General features: G+C 39.9%; 1 protein-coding gene across 1 annotated transcript in view; it reads right to left on the bottom strand.

The window, feature by feature from the left end:
• Window positions 1-3,152: 3,152 nt before the first annotated feature.
• LOC145493945 (uncharacterized) overlaps window positions 3,153-20,739 on the bottom strand; it is an 18,925-nt gene continuing 1,338 nt past the window's right edge. The window contains exons 2-12 of the mRNA XM_081473440.1: window positions 16,061-16,796; window positions 14,244-14,791; window positions 13,487-13,672; window positions 11,803-12,010; window positions 10,957-10,961; window positions 10,492-10,803; window positions 8,862-9,002; window positions 8,073-8,395; window positions 5,713-6,870; window positions 4,447-4,717; window positions 3,153-3,624 (exon numbers count right to left, since the gene is read on the bottom strand). Of these exons, the coding sequence (XP_081329566.1) occupies window positions 3,250-3,624; window positions 4,447-4,717; window positions 5,713-6,870; window positions 8,073-8,395; window positions 8,862-9,002; window positions 10,492-10,803; window positions 10,957-10,961; window positions 11,803-12,010; window positions 13,487-13,672; window positions 14,244-14,791; window positions 16,061-16,769 (4,236 nt within the window). The 5' untranslated portion in view covers window positions 16,770-16,796 and the 3' untranslated portion in view covers window positions 3,153-3,249. The remainder of the gene's footprint in view (window positions 3,625-4,446; window positions 4,718-5,712; window positions 6,871-8,072; window positions 8,396-8,861; window positions 9,003-10,491; window positions 10,804-10,956; window positions 10,962-11,802; window positions 12,011-13,486; window positions 13,673-14,243; window positions 14,792-16,060; window positions 16,797-20,739) is intronic.

The raw sequence follows: 20,739 nt of genomic DNA, 5'->3' as shown, positions 1-20,739 counted from the left end.
AAATCGCTTAAGGTATTGTTATGATAGTCACGTCTTTACTGACGTCCTAATTTTAGCAGTAAAATAGAATTTTAAATACGTCTCAAGTGGGGTAAGATCATTTATTCTTTTCTCTATTCGTCGAAACCATCCTTGCCCGGAATGGTCAAAAATGTTATTCTCTTGACAAGACGTCAAGAAATAAAATATACCACGCGTGACCTGTTTTACTAATTATCTTTTCAACGATAAACCATTGTCTTAAGAGAAACAACACGACAATTACCATATAACGCTTGAATTTAAATTTATCATGTGACGATAGTGACTAAAACGCCACACGAGTACCACGAGTAATATGCGGATACACACAAGTAATATACGGATATTTACGAATAAATACGAATACATACGAGTGATATACGAATACATACAGATCAATACGAGTAACATCCAGGTTGCATACAAATATACGATGGCAGGGGGATATAAGGCGCGTGTTTGGGAAACATGCGTATCAATGCAAGTTTAAAGAAAGGATCAAAATCAATAGCTTTGATTAAATAAAAGTTAATAACTTTAATGATTTTCCTCGTTTTATGGTTATGCCTTGATCCAAGTTTTATTGAAAATATCTCTTGATTTACATCATGATTTTGTTATTGTATAGTTTTTAAACAGTTCATATATTTTTTCCTCTTTTTATCACGAGACAGATTTTTATAGCTTCATGGTTCGTTGCAGTTCTCGAGTATGTTTGGTTACAGTTACCCACCTCACGAATTAATGGACGATTGTTCAATTTTCAATATACATTGATTGACGCTTTGTTAAGAGGAAAATTTATTTCAAAGTGTGCTCGTTATTTCCAGGGTTTATTGAAAAGTGTTTTTTTCTGTCTTGCACTATTGAAGGGAATATTATTTACATAACCAATAAATTTAATTCCGAAAGTAACAGCCACTGTTACTTCCGGGTTTAACAGGCAAAAGGGGCCGCTTGTTTCGGGTAGCCGTTACTTTCAGATGGTTAAAAAGCGTTTTTACGGTGACAGTCGCTTCAGACAAAGCAGACGCGTAACATATGAAATGAAAAGCTCCGTTAATGTGTGTTACGAACTACCCACTTAAACAAAGCAGACTGTATAAACAATTAAAAAGCCCCAATTGTTGATGCTGTAGGGCGAAAGTAATGGTCGCATTATATAACAATGTAACTAATACTACTTGAAACGTTCTATCAAAAATAACACGATTCATTTTGGTATTCAAGTAGCCATCGGTAAAATAGCGTTAGTGTTAGTGGTAAAATAGCGTTACTTTCGGGAAGCCGTTTTTCTCGTGGGAGGGGCGGGGGGTGGGATGGCGTTACTCTTGGAATTATACGTTATTACTTCGAGGAAAGTACATTTTGCGCTACAATTACCGTAATCATCATCGCAATCAGGGTCCAAAAATGGGAAGATATTTAGGTATATCTATCTGGCTTGTCTAGAAGAAACAACCAACAGAGCAAACGCTTGTTTGTGTGCGAGTGGTGCGCGTGGTGAGGCGCGTATGGGTCACACGCGCATTTGTGTGGTACGCGTGTGTGTGGCGCACCTGTGTGCGTGCACAATTAGTACAAGACATGACAACTCAGGCGCTCTAGATGTAATAAAAAGGAAAAATGGCTAATCTAATGCGTATTACGCTCCTCCCATCGTATGTTGCTGCTATGTATTCGTATGTAACCTGTATGTTATCCGTATGTATCTATATATTGTTTGCCGTTATTTTACTCGTATGTATTCGTTTGTACTCGTATGAATGCGTGTGTTACTCGTGTGTATCCCTATGTTACTTGTAGTACTCGTGTGGTATTTTGTCACGATCGCAGATGGCTTGTTTACCGGAAGGTTACCAATCATGCAGTATCGCTTGGAGTAAAATAAGAAAAATATACAAACTACACAAGCTTTAAAGTATGTCTAAACGCTATGGAATTTTTACATATAAAATGCTAACATCTGAGCTGCATTTATACATTTATATTTTAAAATTACATAGTTCCTATTATTTTAAGAACGATAAAAAAATTACTCACCCGGAATGGTTAAGGGATTCCGCACATTCGGTAACTATAATATGTAAAAAAAAATGTAAATCTTATTTATAGTGGAATGAATGGAACATATTTCCCTTCGGTGTCCCTCAAAGCGCTGTTTCTGTATTGACAGTGAAATAGTTACAAAACGTCACGGCACTTCGTCACTCATACTTCTAAGGGCTTGATTAGAAAAGTGCTTTTGGAGCTTAGATTAAATCGTCTCGAGAGTAGGACCCTTGCCCCCACTAGCATGTCTTACGATCAGTCGCGCAGTTCTTCGAGTTATTTTCTCTACTAGGTCAAATTTACGTTTTCTAAACTGTTCCATACTATTACTGATATAGTATAATTAAATGACATTGCACCTTGTCGAAGACATTTTTCACACAAGAGGCATTCTAGCAGAGGGCGTCGTCAAAAGTGAGACCTTTATATACAAGACATATTCTGACACACGCTTGGTGATAGTTAAAACACAAAAAGTGCTCAGCCTAGTTGCTGTCCCAAATAATTCATACTGTCTTCGTGCCATTTCAGAAAAGACTGTTATTGCCGTTATATCAACTGGCTGCCTGGTCAGGTAATCCCCATGGTTATCCTAGGCATACTCTAATTTTATTTCTCAGAATTAACTGATTATTTAATTTTAAAGGCAATAAACAACGTAAGTAAAGATTGTTGCTGTTGTTTTTGTCTCTCAGCCAGTTCCGAACAATTTAGGTGCGGGCGAAATCTGGAATAGCCTGCCACTCCAATTTCAAACTACGTGGCGTGTATATAACAAGAAAAAAAAGCATTTGAGCATGGGTAGATTGAGGAGCAAGCTTGGTTTAAACATTTTAGCAAATACTTTCTAATTTACTTCTATTTAAAACTCAATAATTTCTGATCAGACCTCGTGTTTCAGTATCCCCACCTGACAGTCGGGTTTGAAAACCATGAAAGTCATGAAAATCCGACAGGTAGTGACCCGAAACGAAAACAAGACAAAAAACAAAAAACAAAAAACAAAAAGAAAAAAAAAAAAGAAAAAAGAAAAAAGCAAAAAGAAAAAAGAAAAAAGAAAAAAGAAACGAAACAAAAAAAAAATACGCTACTCTAACATAAGATACTGCTCATGAAGACGTTGTTTAAACAGACAAAATGTCAAAAAAGCTGCAATAAGTTATTGCTAACATTGTTTCAAATAGATGTCACTGCTTCTCGGTAGAGAAAAGTTAACTCATTGTGACACATTGCAGCGGTTGGCCGTGTTTCTGCGTTTCCATCCCAGCACCGTTCCATCAGGTGTTGCCAACCAATTGGAGGCCTTATGTTGTCTTCAACATGCAAGGGTCTCTTTCCTTTAGCCACTTCAGAGGCATCCAGATCTTTTACGTCGAAAAAGGCTCTCTTACCGTACCACATCTCCCACATTGTGATGCCAAAGCTGTATATATCGGCGTGGCCACGATCATACACACTGGATGTAATCACTTCCGGTGCGGTGTAAGCAACAGAAACGCCAACACCAACAACACCAACATCAGCCACCTTCACAACATCTTCGGGTGATAACTGTAATAATAAGATATAAACTGATTGTTTTCGAATCACATAATACTGTTATCTCAATACCTCATCTCAGAATCTGTACATAGGGTTCAGAGCCACCTTAAAGTTTTGAAAATTTAAGGTGGCCATGAGCCCTACGTACAGAATTTTTTGTTAACTTTGCGAAAAGTTGCGTCTTATCAAAATTTGATAATATAAAAAAATTCACCATGCCGTTTTTGAATTATAAGCCCATAAAGCTGTAATTAAGGGTGTTTATAGCAGGTCATAGTGTTGCTATGGTAACCTGTTGTGTCATGAAAATAATAGCAACGTGTTGACCAATGATTGTGCAGTATTTTGATACCATGATTGTAGCATCAAGTGATGAAGAATGGTTATGATGACCCATCAAAATCAAAGTGATGGAAACTGTTTTGAGCCACCTTTAAAGGGTTTGTCGGACGAGGGGTTGGGATTGCAACGGAATGGTTTTTAAGAGGGTTTCCTATTGGGCTATATAAACTACTACGTTAAAGGAAGAGAGTTAATCCCTCATACAGGCCTTATTCCCAAGGTAATCCCCTTATTTTTAGATCGCACTCGGTTGGAAATCCTAGGACGGTCTAGAAAAAACCAATCCTGTGATGGGACACTAGTCACAATGTCTAAAATAACTTGAGAAAAGGGCCTATATGGTGGATTTAATCTCTCACCCTTCATCCTCTCTTAAAGTGTTAGCTGTGAACAAGAATCTCCAAGAGTGGTATAGAGTCCCTGAAAGGTCAAATGAACATTAGCTTGACTGAACATATCAGTAACAAAACAAGCTAGACTTGCAATTACCAGCACGTTTTCCAGTTTGAGGTTCATGTGAAAAATTCCTTGTTCGTGTAGGAATTCTAAAGCATTAGCTATGTTTCCCGCCCATCGGATTACTTTGGTCCTTGTAGCAGGGTCTGTGGATACCCCACATATGTTTTCAGGATTCAGGAAAATGTGTCTCCTCAAGTTTTCTTTGCAAAGTTCCAGCACCAGGATCCCCCTCACTTCTTTCCCTTCCTTAAGCAGTGCCGCACCATAAAACTTTTGAATGAAGGGATAATCAGGCAGATTCCTACGAAAAGAGGAACGATGTATAAATAGTAGCCTTTATGACAGTAAAGAGCGGTCATAAGTACATAGTCCGAATCTTTGATAATAAAGTAAACATTCCAATCAACTGAGACAAAAATAAACCTTTACTCTTTGCCTCTCCGAAAAGATTGGCTTGCAAAAGTTAGAAACAAAATGTTTTCAGGGATGTTAGTACAGTGGAAATGTAGAAACAACAAAATGCAATATTATGCTCCCACCAACCCGAAAGCTAAACTTACAAGAGTACTTTATAATAACCACTGATCTGTTTATGACTATTATTTATTTTTATCGCTAAGAGTTTATATATGCACAATTTATTTTCGCTAGATGTTGTCTAGTACAAGTTCCTCATGATGATCAAACGTACATCTAAGATTGAAATTGGTCCTGTGACCGGCTGTGATAAGCTAGAGTTTGGCAATACATCTTTTACGTCGATTTCTGTTAAGCTTGTTGACTAATTTAGTTATATTATAGATAATTTTTTAGAACTTAAGAGATTGTTACTCTGCGCTATAAAAGACTGAATCAGCTACCCATGAATAAAGCTTGAACGCAAAAAAATAGTGTAGCTTGTAGTTAGTAAAGCCATATGGAATAAAAGGCTTCTTTCAAAGAATATTCTGTTGCCGTTTAGTCGTCACTCCCCACTTTAAAAAAGCATCAGTTACATACATCAAAATATGTTTAGTTTCCTGAAGTAAATCCCGTAAATTGGTTGCTATATCTAGCAGTAAGAGATTTTGATTTCCCACTGATGCTCTTACGAAAAAAAAAAAGATTTTAAGTAAACGTCAACAATAATTGTGACTTATAATGCAGTTTACATACCTTTCCGTATCAGAAAAGGTTGTTCTTTACAAACAGTAAATAAAAGTCGTCCCAAGTGTTATCACTTGTGCAACCCAAATACGAGCCCGTGGAATGATTAATTGGACAAGAAGAGTAATATCGTTAAAAGTGAAAACATACCTTAATGTCTCTGTTTCAGCTAGGAAGGCATTTGCGTTGGAGCTGTTTAGCTTATCTTGCTTGACTTTCAAAGCCACGGGTTGCTCTCCATTCTGCACCTTCAGCTTTCCACGATAGACAGAGGCAAATTTGCCTCTTCCCAGGAGGGAACTTCTATCGTCCTTCCATTCCAAATCGTCGCAACTGATATCAATGGTGCGTACTTCCTGGATGTCGAACAAAGCCATGTTACTCCTTAGATCTAAACTCCTTTGGTACAAAGGTTTGTAGAAATATTCTATTTCTTTCTGTAAGCGGATCTCATCTCTCAGCTGTTGACAGAGCAATTTGTCAGCCTCGATGAGCTCAGGGATACGAGCTACAACTTGCCTGAGACACACTTGACACTCTTTAAGTTGTTCCATCACGTACGACCGCAGAGACCTATCTTCAGTTGCCTCACGTAGGAATTCTTTGGAGGCCTTTGCCAGAAAGCCACATTTGTCTTCTTGGTACTTTTTCATCTTTTTCCAATTTTCCCGCTTCTTCATGAGGGCTTTCGCACCAACTATAGGAGCACTGACTATCAAGGCAACCAGGCCGATTGGAACCCAAAATGGGCTTGTGACGCCAACGATAACTTTTTCGGCCACGGTAAAGTTGTCAGGAGACTGGAAACCAGTTTCTGAAATAGCTGCTTCATCTGCTACGAAGTCTACGACAGAGCTCTCCAGATATCGAAGTTGTCCCTCAACATAGCTAAATCGCTGTTGAAAGTACTTGACCAGAGAAGTGCGAGCATCGGCAAAAACATGGTGGTCTTCTTCCCACGAGGCGATCACGTCCTGGAGTCGCTTCCTGAATGCCTTTTGAATGTAATGGTTGGTCATCACCCAACTTTCCTCAGCGTCTGGAACATCATCCAACGTCCATGAAGTAAATTGCCCAACAACATCAGGAGACTTGAGGTTCTTGGACAGTAAACTGACAGCGTTGTCAATCTTGTTCTCCAGATAATCTTGCAGCTCCTTGGCAACTGAACCTTGTTGTTTTTCAATCATCGCGAGGCGTTCCGTGATAAGCTTCAATCTCTCAGTAACTTTTGTGCGATCACAGTGAGAATTACGAATGAAAGCTCTCGTGACATAAGCTATTCGTGAAAGGAGGTAGTCAAGCCATCTGAAAAAGAGAAAGATTTCATCGCAGTAAATTTTCCAATTTAAGCAATTGGAACGAAGATGCCTGAAAAAAAAAAAAAACAGGGATTCAACGGGATTCGAACCCGTGACCTCCGTGATACCGGTGCAATGCTCTACCAACTGAGCTATGAAGCCACACATTGGGAGCGAGGTCAATTAATTGGGTTCATATCTTCTCGTGAGGAACGGGAAACGGCCTTTTGAGTAGCTTTCTCGACAAATGCCGATATCTCCGATGACGAAAGCGGGATGGGTCGAAGCAACGGATCAGATGACACAAAACCGGACATTTCGCAATCCAAGATCCAACGAGAGCGCAAAATCGCGTCTAAGTGACATGTATGTAGTATTTATTTCTTGTTTCCACTCTGTTTTACGCCTGAAAACCTAAGTTTAGAGAACTTATGCGTTGAATCTCCATCAGAATGCCACAAAATGTAGTTCTGAAAATATTTGAAAGAAATGTCTCAAGTGCTTCTTTTCGCCGAATTTATACTGGAACTTTATAATTTATAATTTATACTGGGAATCGATAGGAAAATACTTAGGTAGATATTTCTTGTTGATTTCGAGCTAGGCTAAGACAAAAAGTGGCTTTTGAGTTTTAGTGGATGTTCATGAAATGGCCAAAAATCGTAAAGTCCTATGTAAACAGTTTCCCAGCACAGAAAAAAATATTGAAGTCCCAAACATTTTATGGCTTTTTTCAGACCTTTACTGATTACTCTCGCTATTCTTGTTAGAATAATGTGTATTTGCCGTTGCCTAGTGCATATATTTGCCATCAATTAAAGGCTATTCACAACACTACGAAATATGCACCTTCCTTAAGACGGAGCCACGGAGAGAAATCGAATTGTCTGGTTCAAATGAATATCTGTGCTTTGAGACTGATATTAGTAGAGCATGATCCAGTGGATTTCGTTTTCACATGGCCTTTCTTGTTGTAGAAATATTAAATCAAAGACAGCTACTTATATATGAATAAATTAGTGACAAACGGCCATTTTTGGAGGGGGTCTCCTTAACGTGAAGGGAATAAAATATTTTGCCCTAAGTTTTTGCCATAATCATTTACTCGCCAAACCCAACACGTGTGCCAAGTTTGCTGTATCACCTCCTGCCTGGTTTTCTCATGGACACACTCTTAATATAACGTTACACCTTTCTAAAACAATTTACCTCCACTGCGTGTGCAGCCTTGCTTCAATACTCTTCAAAACCATGGATTTGATACCACTCATCAGGCTGACAAATTCTTCGGTGATGAATCCATATCCCTGCGCATGCATGGCAATCCTCGATGACATGTGAATGATCTGGGAATCTGGGTTTAAACTGGGCCAGCACCGTTTGAGTTTCTTAATGATGTGATTCTTAACAGCATCGGCCTCTGTAGGCGCAATACAGTCCCACTTATTGCACACAAACAGAGCACGAGTGGGTGAGAATTCCGTTTGTTGGTCAAGAGATATCTTTTTAGTGAGCTCCAGCAGTCTTTCTACCTAAAGACAAATAGAACAAAGGAAAACATTTCTTTGCAAATAGAGTTCTTAAGTCTTCTCTGTGACCTTGCTTGGCTCAGTTCAACTCGGAGGCTTAGTTTTTAAGGTATGTCTTATCCTGGTTAAAGATTCTCATTGTATTATAAGTGTGGTTTCTGCGTATTCTTTTCTCCTAATAATGATACGTATCAAGCAAACGGCAGATGATCGGCAAATAAATTATACTAATTTTTTCATGACAATACTCGAGCTTGGCTATCCCCGTTTTTATCATTGCACTATGATCAGCATGTAACGGTACTCTTTACCCAAGGCTTAAAGAAATTTCTACGGAGGGAGTATAACTATTCAATTATCAACTGACAGACAGGTTTTGTCGATCAAGGTAAAGTGTTGGAAAGTGCTTTTCTTGGTCAGGGCTGGACTTGAGGTCTGGTCGCCTCGTTGTTATGTTTATGTTACATACCCTGTCTGGCTGAATTCCTCCAGCGTTCGTGCTGTTAATCACGTAGATGAAAGCAAAAGCCTCTGGGAGGTACTCTTTGACCATGTCGTCCATAATCTGTGACTCACCAATACCAGGACTGTCCACTAAAACGATTCCTTGCTAAAAAAAAGTTAAAAGGGTTGGAATGCAGGGAATTGTGAGACATGGTTTGTCTGAAATGATGCAGGTATTACAGATGATAAGAGTGGGAATATTAAAAAAATGTTTATCAGTCAAGCACATAAGCTAGTTAAAAAAAAAATCGGAATTTTCCTGACAGAAATCAAAGCCCGACCAGGAAATCTCCGTACTTTGTAAACACATCACCACATACGAGCGTCGAATAATAATTTTATCCAGTTCACTTTTAAAGCATAAAATGATTTCCTGACTATCTCGGTCTCCAACCGTAACAGAGGAAGAAATTTTAGCAGTCTACAAAATGGCTGTCCTTACTATTACAAAGAAAACTTCAAAACTCGCCTGGCAGTACAAAGACCGTTTTGTTATGTTTCAGAAGTGAGGTTTGCGGCGAAAACTGACAACTTCAACAAAGCGACTCAAGTGTAATTGTTTAGGGGAAAGCAAAAGGGTTTCAAATCAGTAAGACTTTAGAACTCCTAACGACCTAACGGCTCGTGATGTACAAACTTTTCTCGTTTTCTTCCAACATCCCGCGTGGGTTTATTGCGCCTGTAAACCCATAGAAAGAGTTTCCTATTGCTTAAGTAAAACATGTCTTTACGATATTAGTACTAGCGTTCTATCACGAATGCCGTTCTCTGATTGGCTACGCTACTCACTATCTATTCTGTGATAGACAGTGAGTAGCGTAGCAGTATGCCCTTGTTGACAAAATGACGGCTGCTTCTTGGCGTTTTCGAAGTGTCTGTGAAGAAGATTTAGATAAAGTTTTGAACTACTAGTAGATTTATCCTAAAACAATTAGATTATTCGCTCTCGATCATGATAGAAATCTCGAGCTCATAATCTAATTGCTTAATATTGACTGAGTCGGGACGAAGTATCAGTTGGTAAAGGCTCTGCCACAGTTATGCATACACTTTCAGCTCTAGTGAATAGTGTAGTTAGATAATCAGTTAGTTTACAATATGCAGCTTACTGTACATTAGGTTCGAGAAAAGATATGCATTTTACGGGACGTATAGGGCTTACTTCTTCAAAATAGAATTCATGTCGAAATTAAATTGTACAACCAAAACTTACCTCCCGAAGGTAATTCCAGTGGGGCGTGTCCCGGGGGAGGGAAGACTCTCATATGAAAAGGACGGGGATGCTCGTCGGAAATTTTGAAACCAACCCTGAAGAGGTACCAAGATCCTGTTTTGTGGGTGTGGCTTGAATTGTTTTCATCCCTAAAGAGTACCAATTCTAAAGCAACACATAATCTCCTGTCATTTTCTTGTTCGGCAAAATACACTAAAATAGTACCGCAAAAGCATCCGCTGTGAACCCTTTGAGTCTGAACACTCTAAAGGGTACCAAAACCACTTTTTTAACCCCTAATAGGTAGAACGAGCACCCCCGTGCTTTTTATTTGGAAGTTCCCCCCCCCCCCGCTTCACTGGAGCGTTTACTTATCACTAACCTCTAGCAAGCTGTGGGGCCAAAAGACTTCTATCTTTTCGTAATCCGACCCTTTCTCCCGTTCACTCTTTTGGTGCACAAAGGAAGAGATTTGTTCAAGATAGCTTTGTTGAGAGGCCTTCATTGGCTGACCAAGCCACACAGTCTTTTCAGCAAGTCCTGTTTGTGGATTTTCCTCTTTCAAGTGCGCCACTAATTTGGGCGTTGCTCCGTATTTTAGCTCACAAATAGTAGAAGTTGTGCTGAGAACAGAGTGAGGAAGAATTTCCTCTCCAAGAATCAAATTCAGCAAGGTGCTTTTTCCAGAACTTGTCTCACCGTGAGAATAAGTCTTAGTTAGTGAACAGATCCAGCCGAATTAAAAAGATCTATACCACTTTGCAATATAATTCGGGACTTATATATAACTGTGCCCCTTTATTTGCTCACTTTCGTTTTAATCAGTCTCAATTTGAAAGCGCTAAACATCGCCTGTGGAAAGGCTTGTTTTATAGACAACAAGCCTTTCCAAAGCAAAGTTCATCACGCAAACCTGAGCATGGTAAGCCTATGTTTCCACTAGGTTATTTTCTCACACATGATGTTGAAGGTCAAATCACCAAGTTTTGGCTATTCTTCAACTAACTCCGAGCGACGTTTAAGTTTGCACGTTTTTAACTGTAAGACGTTCATGAAGTCCGAGCTTAACTTACCAAACAGGTGACGAAAACCGACCGGTTTGAGTGAGAGAGAAAACAAATCGTGGAATTGAAATAAAATTCATCGGAAGACATCCATGTATAGGTAGAGGATTTATACGTTTCATGGCGTAATGAGGAAGGATGTAAAACTGTCAAGGCTATTCTCAGTGAAGACATGATTCATCATCGCAGTTATACACAACTTAAGCAGTTGTGATGTCAAGCCTGAAAATAATTCAGGCTTGAGCGCGACTCGTACCCATGACCTCTGTGATACCGGTGATAATTTCCAACGTGACCAGCTCCCAGTTGGCTTGATAGCTCAGTTGGTACAGGACTGCACCGGTATCGCAGAGGTCATGGTCTGTTCGAATCTCGTTCAAGCCTGAATTTTTTTTCAGGCCTAATTTCTAAAACTGCTTAAGTTGTTGTAACTGCGATGATCAATCATGACTTCAGATCATTTTCCGCAGTTCAAATATGATATTTCATATATTCACTTGTATGCTATCCCTTCATGTGAGGTGATTTAGTGCGCATGCCCATTACATCATCGTCTGGTTTCAGCTACAGTTAACTAACTATATCAGTTACGGGGCTTCAAATGTTATTTTCAGTTATTCATAATCTACCTGCAACGAGTACAATGTATTCCTTCTTTTCCAGGCTGTGTTTGTGCAAAGCAATTTTGTCTTTCAGTTTTCCTGTAATCAGCTCTAAGATAGATCTGACCTTATCATCCAGGTTGTTCAAACAAGCCTCAGTATCCTTGTAGAAATTTAACAGAGTTGCTCTTTTGGCCTCGTCTTCCTTCTTAGCCTCCGTTAAAGCCGAAAAGGGCTGATAAAAGTAAGACAGCAAGATTTAACGGTGCTATGTAAGTAAGCAAGCAAGCAAGCAAGCAAGCAAGCAAGCAAGCAAGCAACAACTTCATTTTTCGTGGGTAGCACATGACAGTAAAAACTGATGAGCCAGTGGCCCTCAATCTAAATTTAAAATATTAATAATACTAAGATAAATACAGCAAATTTAAAAATTTAAAAATACTAGAAAATAAGAAAAAAGTATATAAATTAAAATTTTAGGATAAAAAAGACATTTATACACGTTGAAACTAGGCTTTAAATATTTTTAAGAGCAGTTTTAAAGATGTTAACGGTGTCTTTCTTTCGTAGATCGAGTGAAATCGCATTCCAAAGCTTAACCCCACGAACTTCAAAATTAACCCCTCCCCCTTCAGTTTCCCTTTTATAACATGGACATACCAAATTATACATTCCATAGCGGCTAGCCTGGTGACAGTCCTGGTATCTGCATTTCTAGGTAATAGGTTCGCTATATAGCTTGGACAGTCTTGTTACTTTTTTATGCGCCTAATTATTAAACTACACGAAGTATCGACTACGAAGAAAGATGTTAAGAAATAATTTTCGGTACTTACTACATAATTATTCAATTTAATCCCGGGTTAGTCTCGTTATTAAAATGAGGGGATAATATTTCTCATCACACTTCAAATGCTTTCTTGACACAAATCGATCAGAATTTGTTAGAACCTTCTGTAGGTTACTCAATTAAGTATTATAGACTTTGCTGCGAACTTTTCTTTGCAATGAATTTCCATTGTTGACTGGAAGTACCCGTCCCGCTAAGTTGCGCCTTCTTGAATACAGAAAAATTTAACCTGCTTCAGTTGACCTCTGCTCCGAGTGGAGAACCTGTTCTGAAAACGGCTTGCCTGATTATGTATGTGTCGTATGTAGATTGTAACAAGTACAATAAGGACGTAAAGAGAGAAAGGACGTAAGTCCATTCAGAAGGCCGTTTTGCAGTGTCTATAAATTATACAGAAGCTGGGCTGAATGCAGACTTTACCTATGACAGGTAAAGTATTATGTAGCTGATGCATTTGAGCCTAGTGGCCCGTCAGACCAGCAAGCACTCTGGCATCCCTGAATACCATGAGTTGGGTGGACGAATCATGTTGACTAGGGGTGCTTACCATTTACAAGAACCATCCGGTTGGAAATTTCAGGCATAAACATTAAACAATTAAATGTGACGTTACGGGGGATCGAGGGAATCGCTATAAAGTGTATTCACATCAGCTAGAGAGACTTAAAAGAGCAGAAAAATAGCATCACCTCAAATCACAGCCCATATTTTCTGAAGCTTTCCAAATGGAATGGCGCGAACCATTTGATTTTCCAACTGGAATTTCCGGTTTTCCCATGTAAATGGTAAGTACCCTAGGTAAGTAGTAGCATGGCATCATTTGGTAACCACTTCCGGCTGTGCAACATAAAATAGTCTCACCTCATTTACCATCCTCCAATTATTATGCCTTGCCATTTTTTCTTTCACTAGCACCCTCATCTCGTCAAGCGTTTGACATCCTTTAGCTAAAACGTCTAGCGAAATCATCAATTCAACCATTTCCATGATATCTTCAATTCCATCAACGTTTTTCGGTTTACTGGTCGCTTTATTTGAAAGTGATGTCTCAAAAGCAAGCGAAAAAATAGAGAGAAAAATCAAACTACATTCATCAACTTCAAATAAAACGTTCAATTTTAAAAAAATAGAAGTTGACGAAGGGGTCTACCTTAGACAGGAGCTCATACTTTCAGTGAAATTGACAAGACCGCTATTTAATTTGGAAGAAAGGGAAATAAAAAAGCTTTTTTTTCTGTCTTTACTAGTAAGCTAAAGTTCCTAATGCATAAGTCAAAGTTACTTTTTTTATTTACTCTTTATTTCTTAAGATTCATTTTTCTGTTTATTTTTGTTTTATTTTCTCCCAGGACCTTTCTGAAAACTAATATTGTGAGAGAATCTCTTGGTTTATATTATTATCAATGTTTATCAATGTTAAAAAGTCCAGTAAATTATTTACCTCAGTCTTAAATTTTCCTTCTGCTGGTCTGTATTGTGTGTACTGATTGTTAATTTTCATTATTTTGACTGACATTTGTCGAGCCAATGATATGCAGCTGCCGTATGCAGGCAATGTATATGTACTGAATAACAAAGGTGTCAGTTAATAGTGATTTAACTATTAAGTAGGTCTCACCTTATCTCCCGTCAAAAAAAACTCTTTGCATTTGTCGTACTCTTCCTTTGTAATTGTGGTTTTTAGTTTCAGCTCGCTAAGCGCGAGTTTCTCTAACACATCCGGTGTTACAAGTGTTCGCTCGACCACTTTACTGAGATTGCCGCTGCTATAATCGTCCCACAGACCTTCAAGGATTTGCAATGAACTGCATGTCACCTTTATCAACAAACTTCCTTCTTTGTGGCTGACAACACTGACACCAAGCTGAACTTTCAAGTACTCTACAAGACTCTGAAGCAGGTTATAGGCAGGCGAGAGAATTACTCTCCAGATGTAAGACTCTGTTGGAGGATACTGGTGATCTCCTTCAAGATTTACTCTAGATGTCCCCTCAGCACCTTCAAACTGTGGTTGCTCTTCGTCTATAGGCACTGTGACGGTACATGTACCTGCAGAAGCGGCTGCTGCTGGCGACGCAGCAACCATATGTGAATGACTCAAGGCTATAGGCTGTCCACCTTGTGAAAATCGTTCCACGACGATGGAAATAAGAGCTGTCGCATGATCTGAAAGCAAAAAAGACAATTAAATAACAACCCTGGATATAAATAGCAAACCTCTTTGAGATACTCAGACCAGACTACCGGTAAATGTCACGTTATCGTGGTTACTCGCCCATGCGGCATAGCTACTATGCAGGAGAAACTGTAAACGTTTTTTTTGTGTACTTTGAAATATTAGTTTTCTGCTAAGAAGGAAACTTTTGTTCTTCTGTTCTTTTGTTCTGGGATGGGTGGCGACAGAACGTTTGACATTTCTACGACGTTACGTAACAGCCAGTGTTACACTTAAAAATGGAGACTTCTGTTATGATTTTTGGTTTCAGATCTTTCAGCTTCTTTCATTGCACTTTTTCAATGGCATATTTTATTGTGGCTCGGTGTGGCGCAAACCAGTGGCGATTGCTACTACAAAGACGTCCCTTCCTTTGGGAAGTTTTCGTGGTCAATATGATATTGCGTCAGGCTTTTATTGCAATCTGATATCAGGTTTTGGTAGCTGTGATAGAATACTGATTTGTTTTCTTAAAACTGAAATGGATCTTCTAAATATGATTCTCTGATATTGTTTATTTTTAACGGCAAAGAGTTTGGAAAATAACCTTTAACGGGTATAGGCAAAGCTGGAGTGAAAAGACAGTGGGAAAAAGTAGTGACCGAAAACCTGAAATCTGATATAGACATACACGACTAGTTGGCAAAAGGGTAAAGGGTGATTTAGTTTTTTATTTGATAGCATATATGCTTTGAGAACGTTTTCCGTTAAAATTATCTTTTTTTCTTAAGAGGCTTCTGCTCTAGGAAAAAACTAGGTGAGTGTAGGTTTACCCTTTAAAAAGAGTTGTGGCTAGGAAAAAGGGTAATTCCATGTCATGCAAATGTTAGCGGTTCATTTAAGTCAACATTCAACGCTAGGATTGTAAACGCTGCCAACATTTTGGGCGCAACGAAGGGACTACAGCGAATTGATGAGTTTATCATATTTTAAATTCGAGTTAATCATACGTACACATTGCGTACCTATTTTTATGATATTGGTTGGCAACTGCGCTACATTTGCAAAGGTCGCACTCTATGAACACGATGATTAATACACCTTCTTGGTCCGTCCGTGAACTTTTGGGTTAAAGACTGATTGGACCGTAGACTAAATGCGGTGGATGAAAGCAAGCTAGAAATAGGGAATACTATTTTTGAAATTGCCACGTACATGTATACACGAAACAGAAACTTGTGAAATTTAGTTTCTCGAAATCCGTCATTTTTTAAGCTCACCTATTCTTTCGTTAAGCTGTTGGAGTTGATCTCTGACATCTGCGTTAACCCGGTGGAGCTCTTCTCCTAGTTGTTCTACTGCATCCTTGACATCCATATCGTTCTTGTACCATTGGTGAAGCTCATCCACGTATCTTTGTTCCTCTGTTGTTAGACGACCATTAAGTAACTCATCAATGGCCTTTTTCCATTCATCTCTCTTTTCGTTACTTATAGATCCAGCAATTCGTAAAAGGGCTTGGCTGATTTCATTCCAAAGATTTAAGAACTCCTCGTTGGTCACTTCCATTGTCTGGTTGTGACCATAAACAGAATTGCGGTAGTATTTTATCCGCACTAACTCTGCTTCAAGACTGTGGTCTGTACTGTTTGGCAGATTGTTCCACCCAGTTAGAGGCTCTGTAAGGTTGCATATTGTTCTTAACAATCTGAATGTTAACGTGACGTCGAAATCGGTGGACTTGCCAAACGTACCAGGGGAAGGGTAGAGGCAATCCCACTCGGGTTTAGAAAGTTTTGCTCCCTTTAACTGATTAACTATAGCAGGATCAACTAGCCTCAATGGAAGATCGGTGGGCGAGTGAAAAGAATCAAACTTTTCTTTTAAAAGCCTGACACCTCCACACATCAAAAGTCTTGTCAACCGGTGGAAATTATCCTTCCCATTTGTTGAACGCAAGCCTGCGTCTGCATCTGTGGCTGCGGCCATGTCCGGTCACCAAGGTCAGCTGAAACCCTACAAATAAAGAAGAAGAAAAAAGATATATTTTATATAATACAAGTATGGAAACGTTTCAATTAACCAACCAACCAACCAACCAACCAACCAACCAACCAACCAACCAACCAACCAACCAACCAATCAATCAATCGATCAATCAATCAATCAATCGATCGATTGATCGATCAATAAACATTTATTTAACGAGGGCGACTTATTTCCAACGTCTCTTTTTTAAATACTGGATCTTGTGACATCTACAGCATGCATTTCTTCGTTTACAATATTTTGCAATTACTTGACCGAAGAGGTGAGCCGTCGTCTTCGAAGTACATTTCTTTGGGGTAAAGTAGTCTCATTTTTGTGATGCCTCTCTGTCAAGCTACGGTTCTGTTTCCTATCTCCGTGCAGTAATTGCAGAGGGAAAATTTCATTGTTTCCTGTTGTTAGGGAAGTCGCGGTTGTCCGCGATCAGGCAGATGACCATACCAAGACTTCAACTGTCTGCCGCTGTGATTGCTGTGAGAATGGATCGATTGTTGTCGCGTGAGGTCACGTTGGAGATTTAACACTCAGTATTCTGGACTGACTGTATGATTGTCCTTCAGTACATCTACAGTCGCAGTAAGAGGTTTCATACATTTGTGGCGAACATTTGTCTGTCTGTTTGTCAGATGGGTCAATGTCAAGACAATGGAGGAAGGTTGGCGCTAAGGAGAACCCTGCGGACAACGCCTCGAGAGATTTGAGCGGCCATGAAATGATCTCCAATGTCCGTTGGTGGCAAGGTCCGGAATTTGTATGGCAAGAAGAGACTACATGGCCCGCTAATCCAGCCGTACCCGAGATTGCTGCTGAAGTTGTAATAAGGAAGTGAAGAATCAAGTGAAGTGAAGTGTAGCCAATGTGCAATGCGATGTCGAGGATATGGGAAGATGCGGCAGGCCTGAAACAGATGACGTACAGAGAGTGGAAGACCCATCATCCAGTTTATAGAGAACTACTTTTGTTGGCATCGACTGAAAAGGGTATGGCCTGGCTACTCCGCTGCAAGACCTGGCTGAGAGCGAAGTCTAGAAATTCAGAGAGGCTACCTTTAGTGACAGCTGATTCTCTAGACCCATCAGAGTTGCAACTTGCAGAGACCGCTATTATCAGATTGGTTCAGCAGAAATATTTCAAAGAATTGAAAGCTCGTAAGTCAGGAAAGTCTGTTGTGAAGAAGAACCCGATCTACATCCTGAAACCATTCAGCGACGAAGAAGGGATTCTCCAAGTAGGAGGCCGCCTGAAAAACGCACCGCTGCTCGAGATGGCTCGGCATCCCTATCATTTTGCCCAAGAATCATCACGTGTCAGAACTTGTTGCAAGACGGGCTCACGAATTTCAGAGTGGATATCCTGGAAAGGAGTAAATAATGGAGTGCGTGGCGTGCTGAAGGCGTAAGGAAGCCAGGAGTTCAACAAATGACAGATCTTTCATCCGACTGAGTACCCCCAGACCCTCCAAGCCATCGTTTTCGTATGTGGGTATAGACTGTTTTGGCCAGTGAAGAGGGGCCGAAGTCAAGTGAAACGGTGCAGTTGCTTATTCACGTGTCTTACTATGCAAGCCATTCACATTGAGAAGCGTGGCAGTCTCGAAGCCGATTCTTTCATCAATGCCTTCGTAAGATTTTGTGCCAGGAGGGGCGTACCAGAGAAGGTCAGGTCGGACAAAGGTAGCAGTTTTGTTGCGGTTGAAAGAGAATTGCGTGAGGCGATGCGGAGCTGGCACGAGGACGTCAAGATGAAAGCTCATCTTTTGCAGAGAGAAATCAAGAGAGAATTTAACCCACCAGCAGCCTCCCACGTGGGAGGCGTATGGGAACGGCAAATCAGGACAGTTAGGAAGGTGCTGAAGGTCATCGTCAGAGAGCAGGCCTTAGATGATGAACGCTTTTCAACGCTGTTCAGCGAGGTGGAGTCGATCATCAATGAAAGGGCGTTGACAGTTTTATCAGATGAACCTAATGATGAAAGTCCGTTGACTCCAAATCATTTGCTACCTCTTCGAGGAGGACCTGAACTTCCCCCCGGTCAGTTTGACCAGAGCGATATCTATGGAAAGCGTTGGAGACATGTCCAGTTCTTATCTGACCAGTTTTGGAATCGCTGGATGCGCGAGTACCTACCCATTTTGCAGTTACTCAAGGAGTGGTTGCAGCCAGGGAGGAATTTTCAGGATGGAGATGTGCTCCTTATCATGGGAGAGAATACCCCCGGAAAAGGTGGCCTATGGGTCGAATAGTACGTTCAGACTTTCCCTGGAAAAGATAGACTAATCCAATCTGCCCTATAGTGAAGATTAGCGAGTCAATCCTGACTAGGCCAGTGAGCAAATTATGCTTGTTAAAGTCCTCAGGTGACGAGATGTGAACGCTTACACGTACTGTTTACCGGAATTGTCTTATTCAGAATCACTGATCATAAGATTGTTTGGACTTTCACTTAAAACACTGAACTGTAGAATTCTCGGTAAACGCTTTTTTTTGTTTTCGTTTAAGGGGTCGGAATGTTAGCGACAGTTTTTCCCATCACCCCTTCCGTACTCCCCTTCGTGAAGGTCACGTGTTGGATTCTGTGCTTTTCGGAGCCTCTGGTTTCTGGATGAAGCGTGTTTGAAAGCTGCATTCTGTTCGCTTTTCTTTTGCTTTATTTCATCGATAGAAAGCTGCGACAAACACTTGAAAACCCACCAAAAACGACGAAATAGGCCAAATGGACAACAGAAACCAGGCAAGGTGAGTATCTTTTCTTAATTTTATTCAAAAAAAGTAACATTTTATTTCATCGCGCGATTTTACCCTTCGTTATTTTAAATTCCATACAATGCCTTGTGGAGCGCTCAAATTCTCAACGGCCCAATGTGTAACACAACACCGCGCACTTAAGGCAGTCACGTCTCACTCGATACGCGTACATAAATCATTAATATTTGATCGATTCCTCGAATCGTGAGTTTGGGACGCCTGTGGGGGCTATAATTATTTCTAAACAATTAGAAATCGATGTCTCACTCTCTCACGACCCTTACAGGCTCACGAGGCCTCTTTTGTCTTCTGTTTTCTTCTTGCGAAATTTATCCATAGAACAATTCCAGCACGTCAGATGACAAGCTTGATGCAGCCATTCTGCTTCTTATACGAAGAGCACATATTTGTTTAATAGAAAATAATTCTGGGCAGAATTGGCGCACCAGCGGGTTTTTCGAAAGACGGCTGGATAGATTTGAAAACGTAGGTCGTTGCATTACTAGTCACCCTATCAAAATTGACTCATAAGGTCAGCGCAAATGGGTATTTCAAATGCAAGTTTGCTTCGCGTCTGAGTCAAGAGTTTGCGTAAATACCAATAGTCCTTTTTTCACCACAGTTCGCTTGAGTGGGGTATTTAAACTTGGTATAGTCAATAAAAAAACACTTTTCCCTTTTTTTAGGATAAAAATAGGGTCTCTCCCTCGGCCGGCACAGAACAGTTCGTACTTCATGCATGGCTTAACCTCGAATTTGCATGTTTTCTTGGCTGATTGCAGCCCAAATGAGTGTTTTGTTACCATTGTTTCCGTACTGTAAGAGCGGGATTCAGGAAAATAACGAGGGCACCGGCCCCAGAAACCCCATTATATATGTGTGTAATTTGGCCATTTTCATGACCCTTTCAATCAACTACCTTATTACATGAAATTTTGGCGTCACGTTAATTGAACGATTTTGTAAAACCCTTACTGAGCAGCACTTTAATTTAGCGATTTTTCGTAAATTTTGGAACAGAAGTCACTTAATGTTTGCGATTTCACGAACTGAAACTTTGACGAATTGAGGTATTGAAAACTTTTACGACGACAATAGAACATTTATGTGGTAAAATCATAAACGTCAATAGCTTCATTTAAATCACAATCATACAACGTTTTGAA

This window comes from Orbicella franksi, chromosome 7 (assembly GCF_964199315.1).
Source record: "Orbicella franksi chromosome 7, jaOrbFran1.1, whole genome shotgun sequence".
In the NCBI taxonomy this organism is placed as follows: Eukaryota; Metazoa; Cnidaria; class Anthozoa; order Scleractinia; family Merulinidae; genus Orbicella; species Orbicella franksi.
The sequence above is the reverse complement of the archived record's forward strand: the minus strand, read 5'-3'. Positions and strand labels throughout refer to the sequence as shown.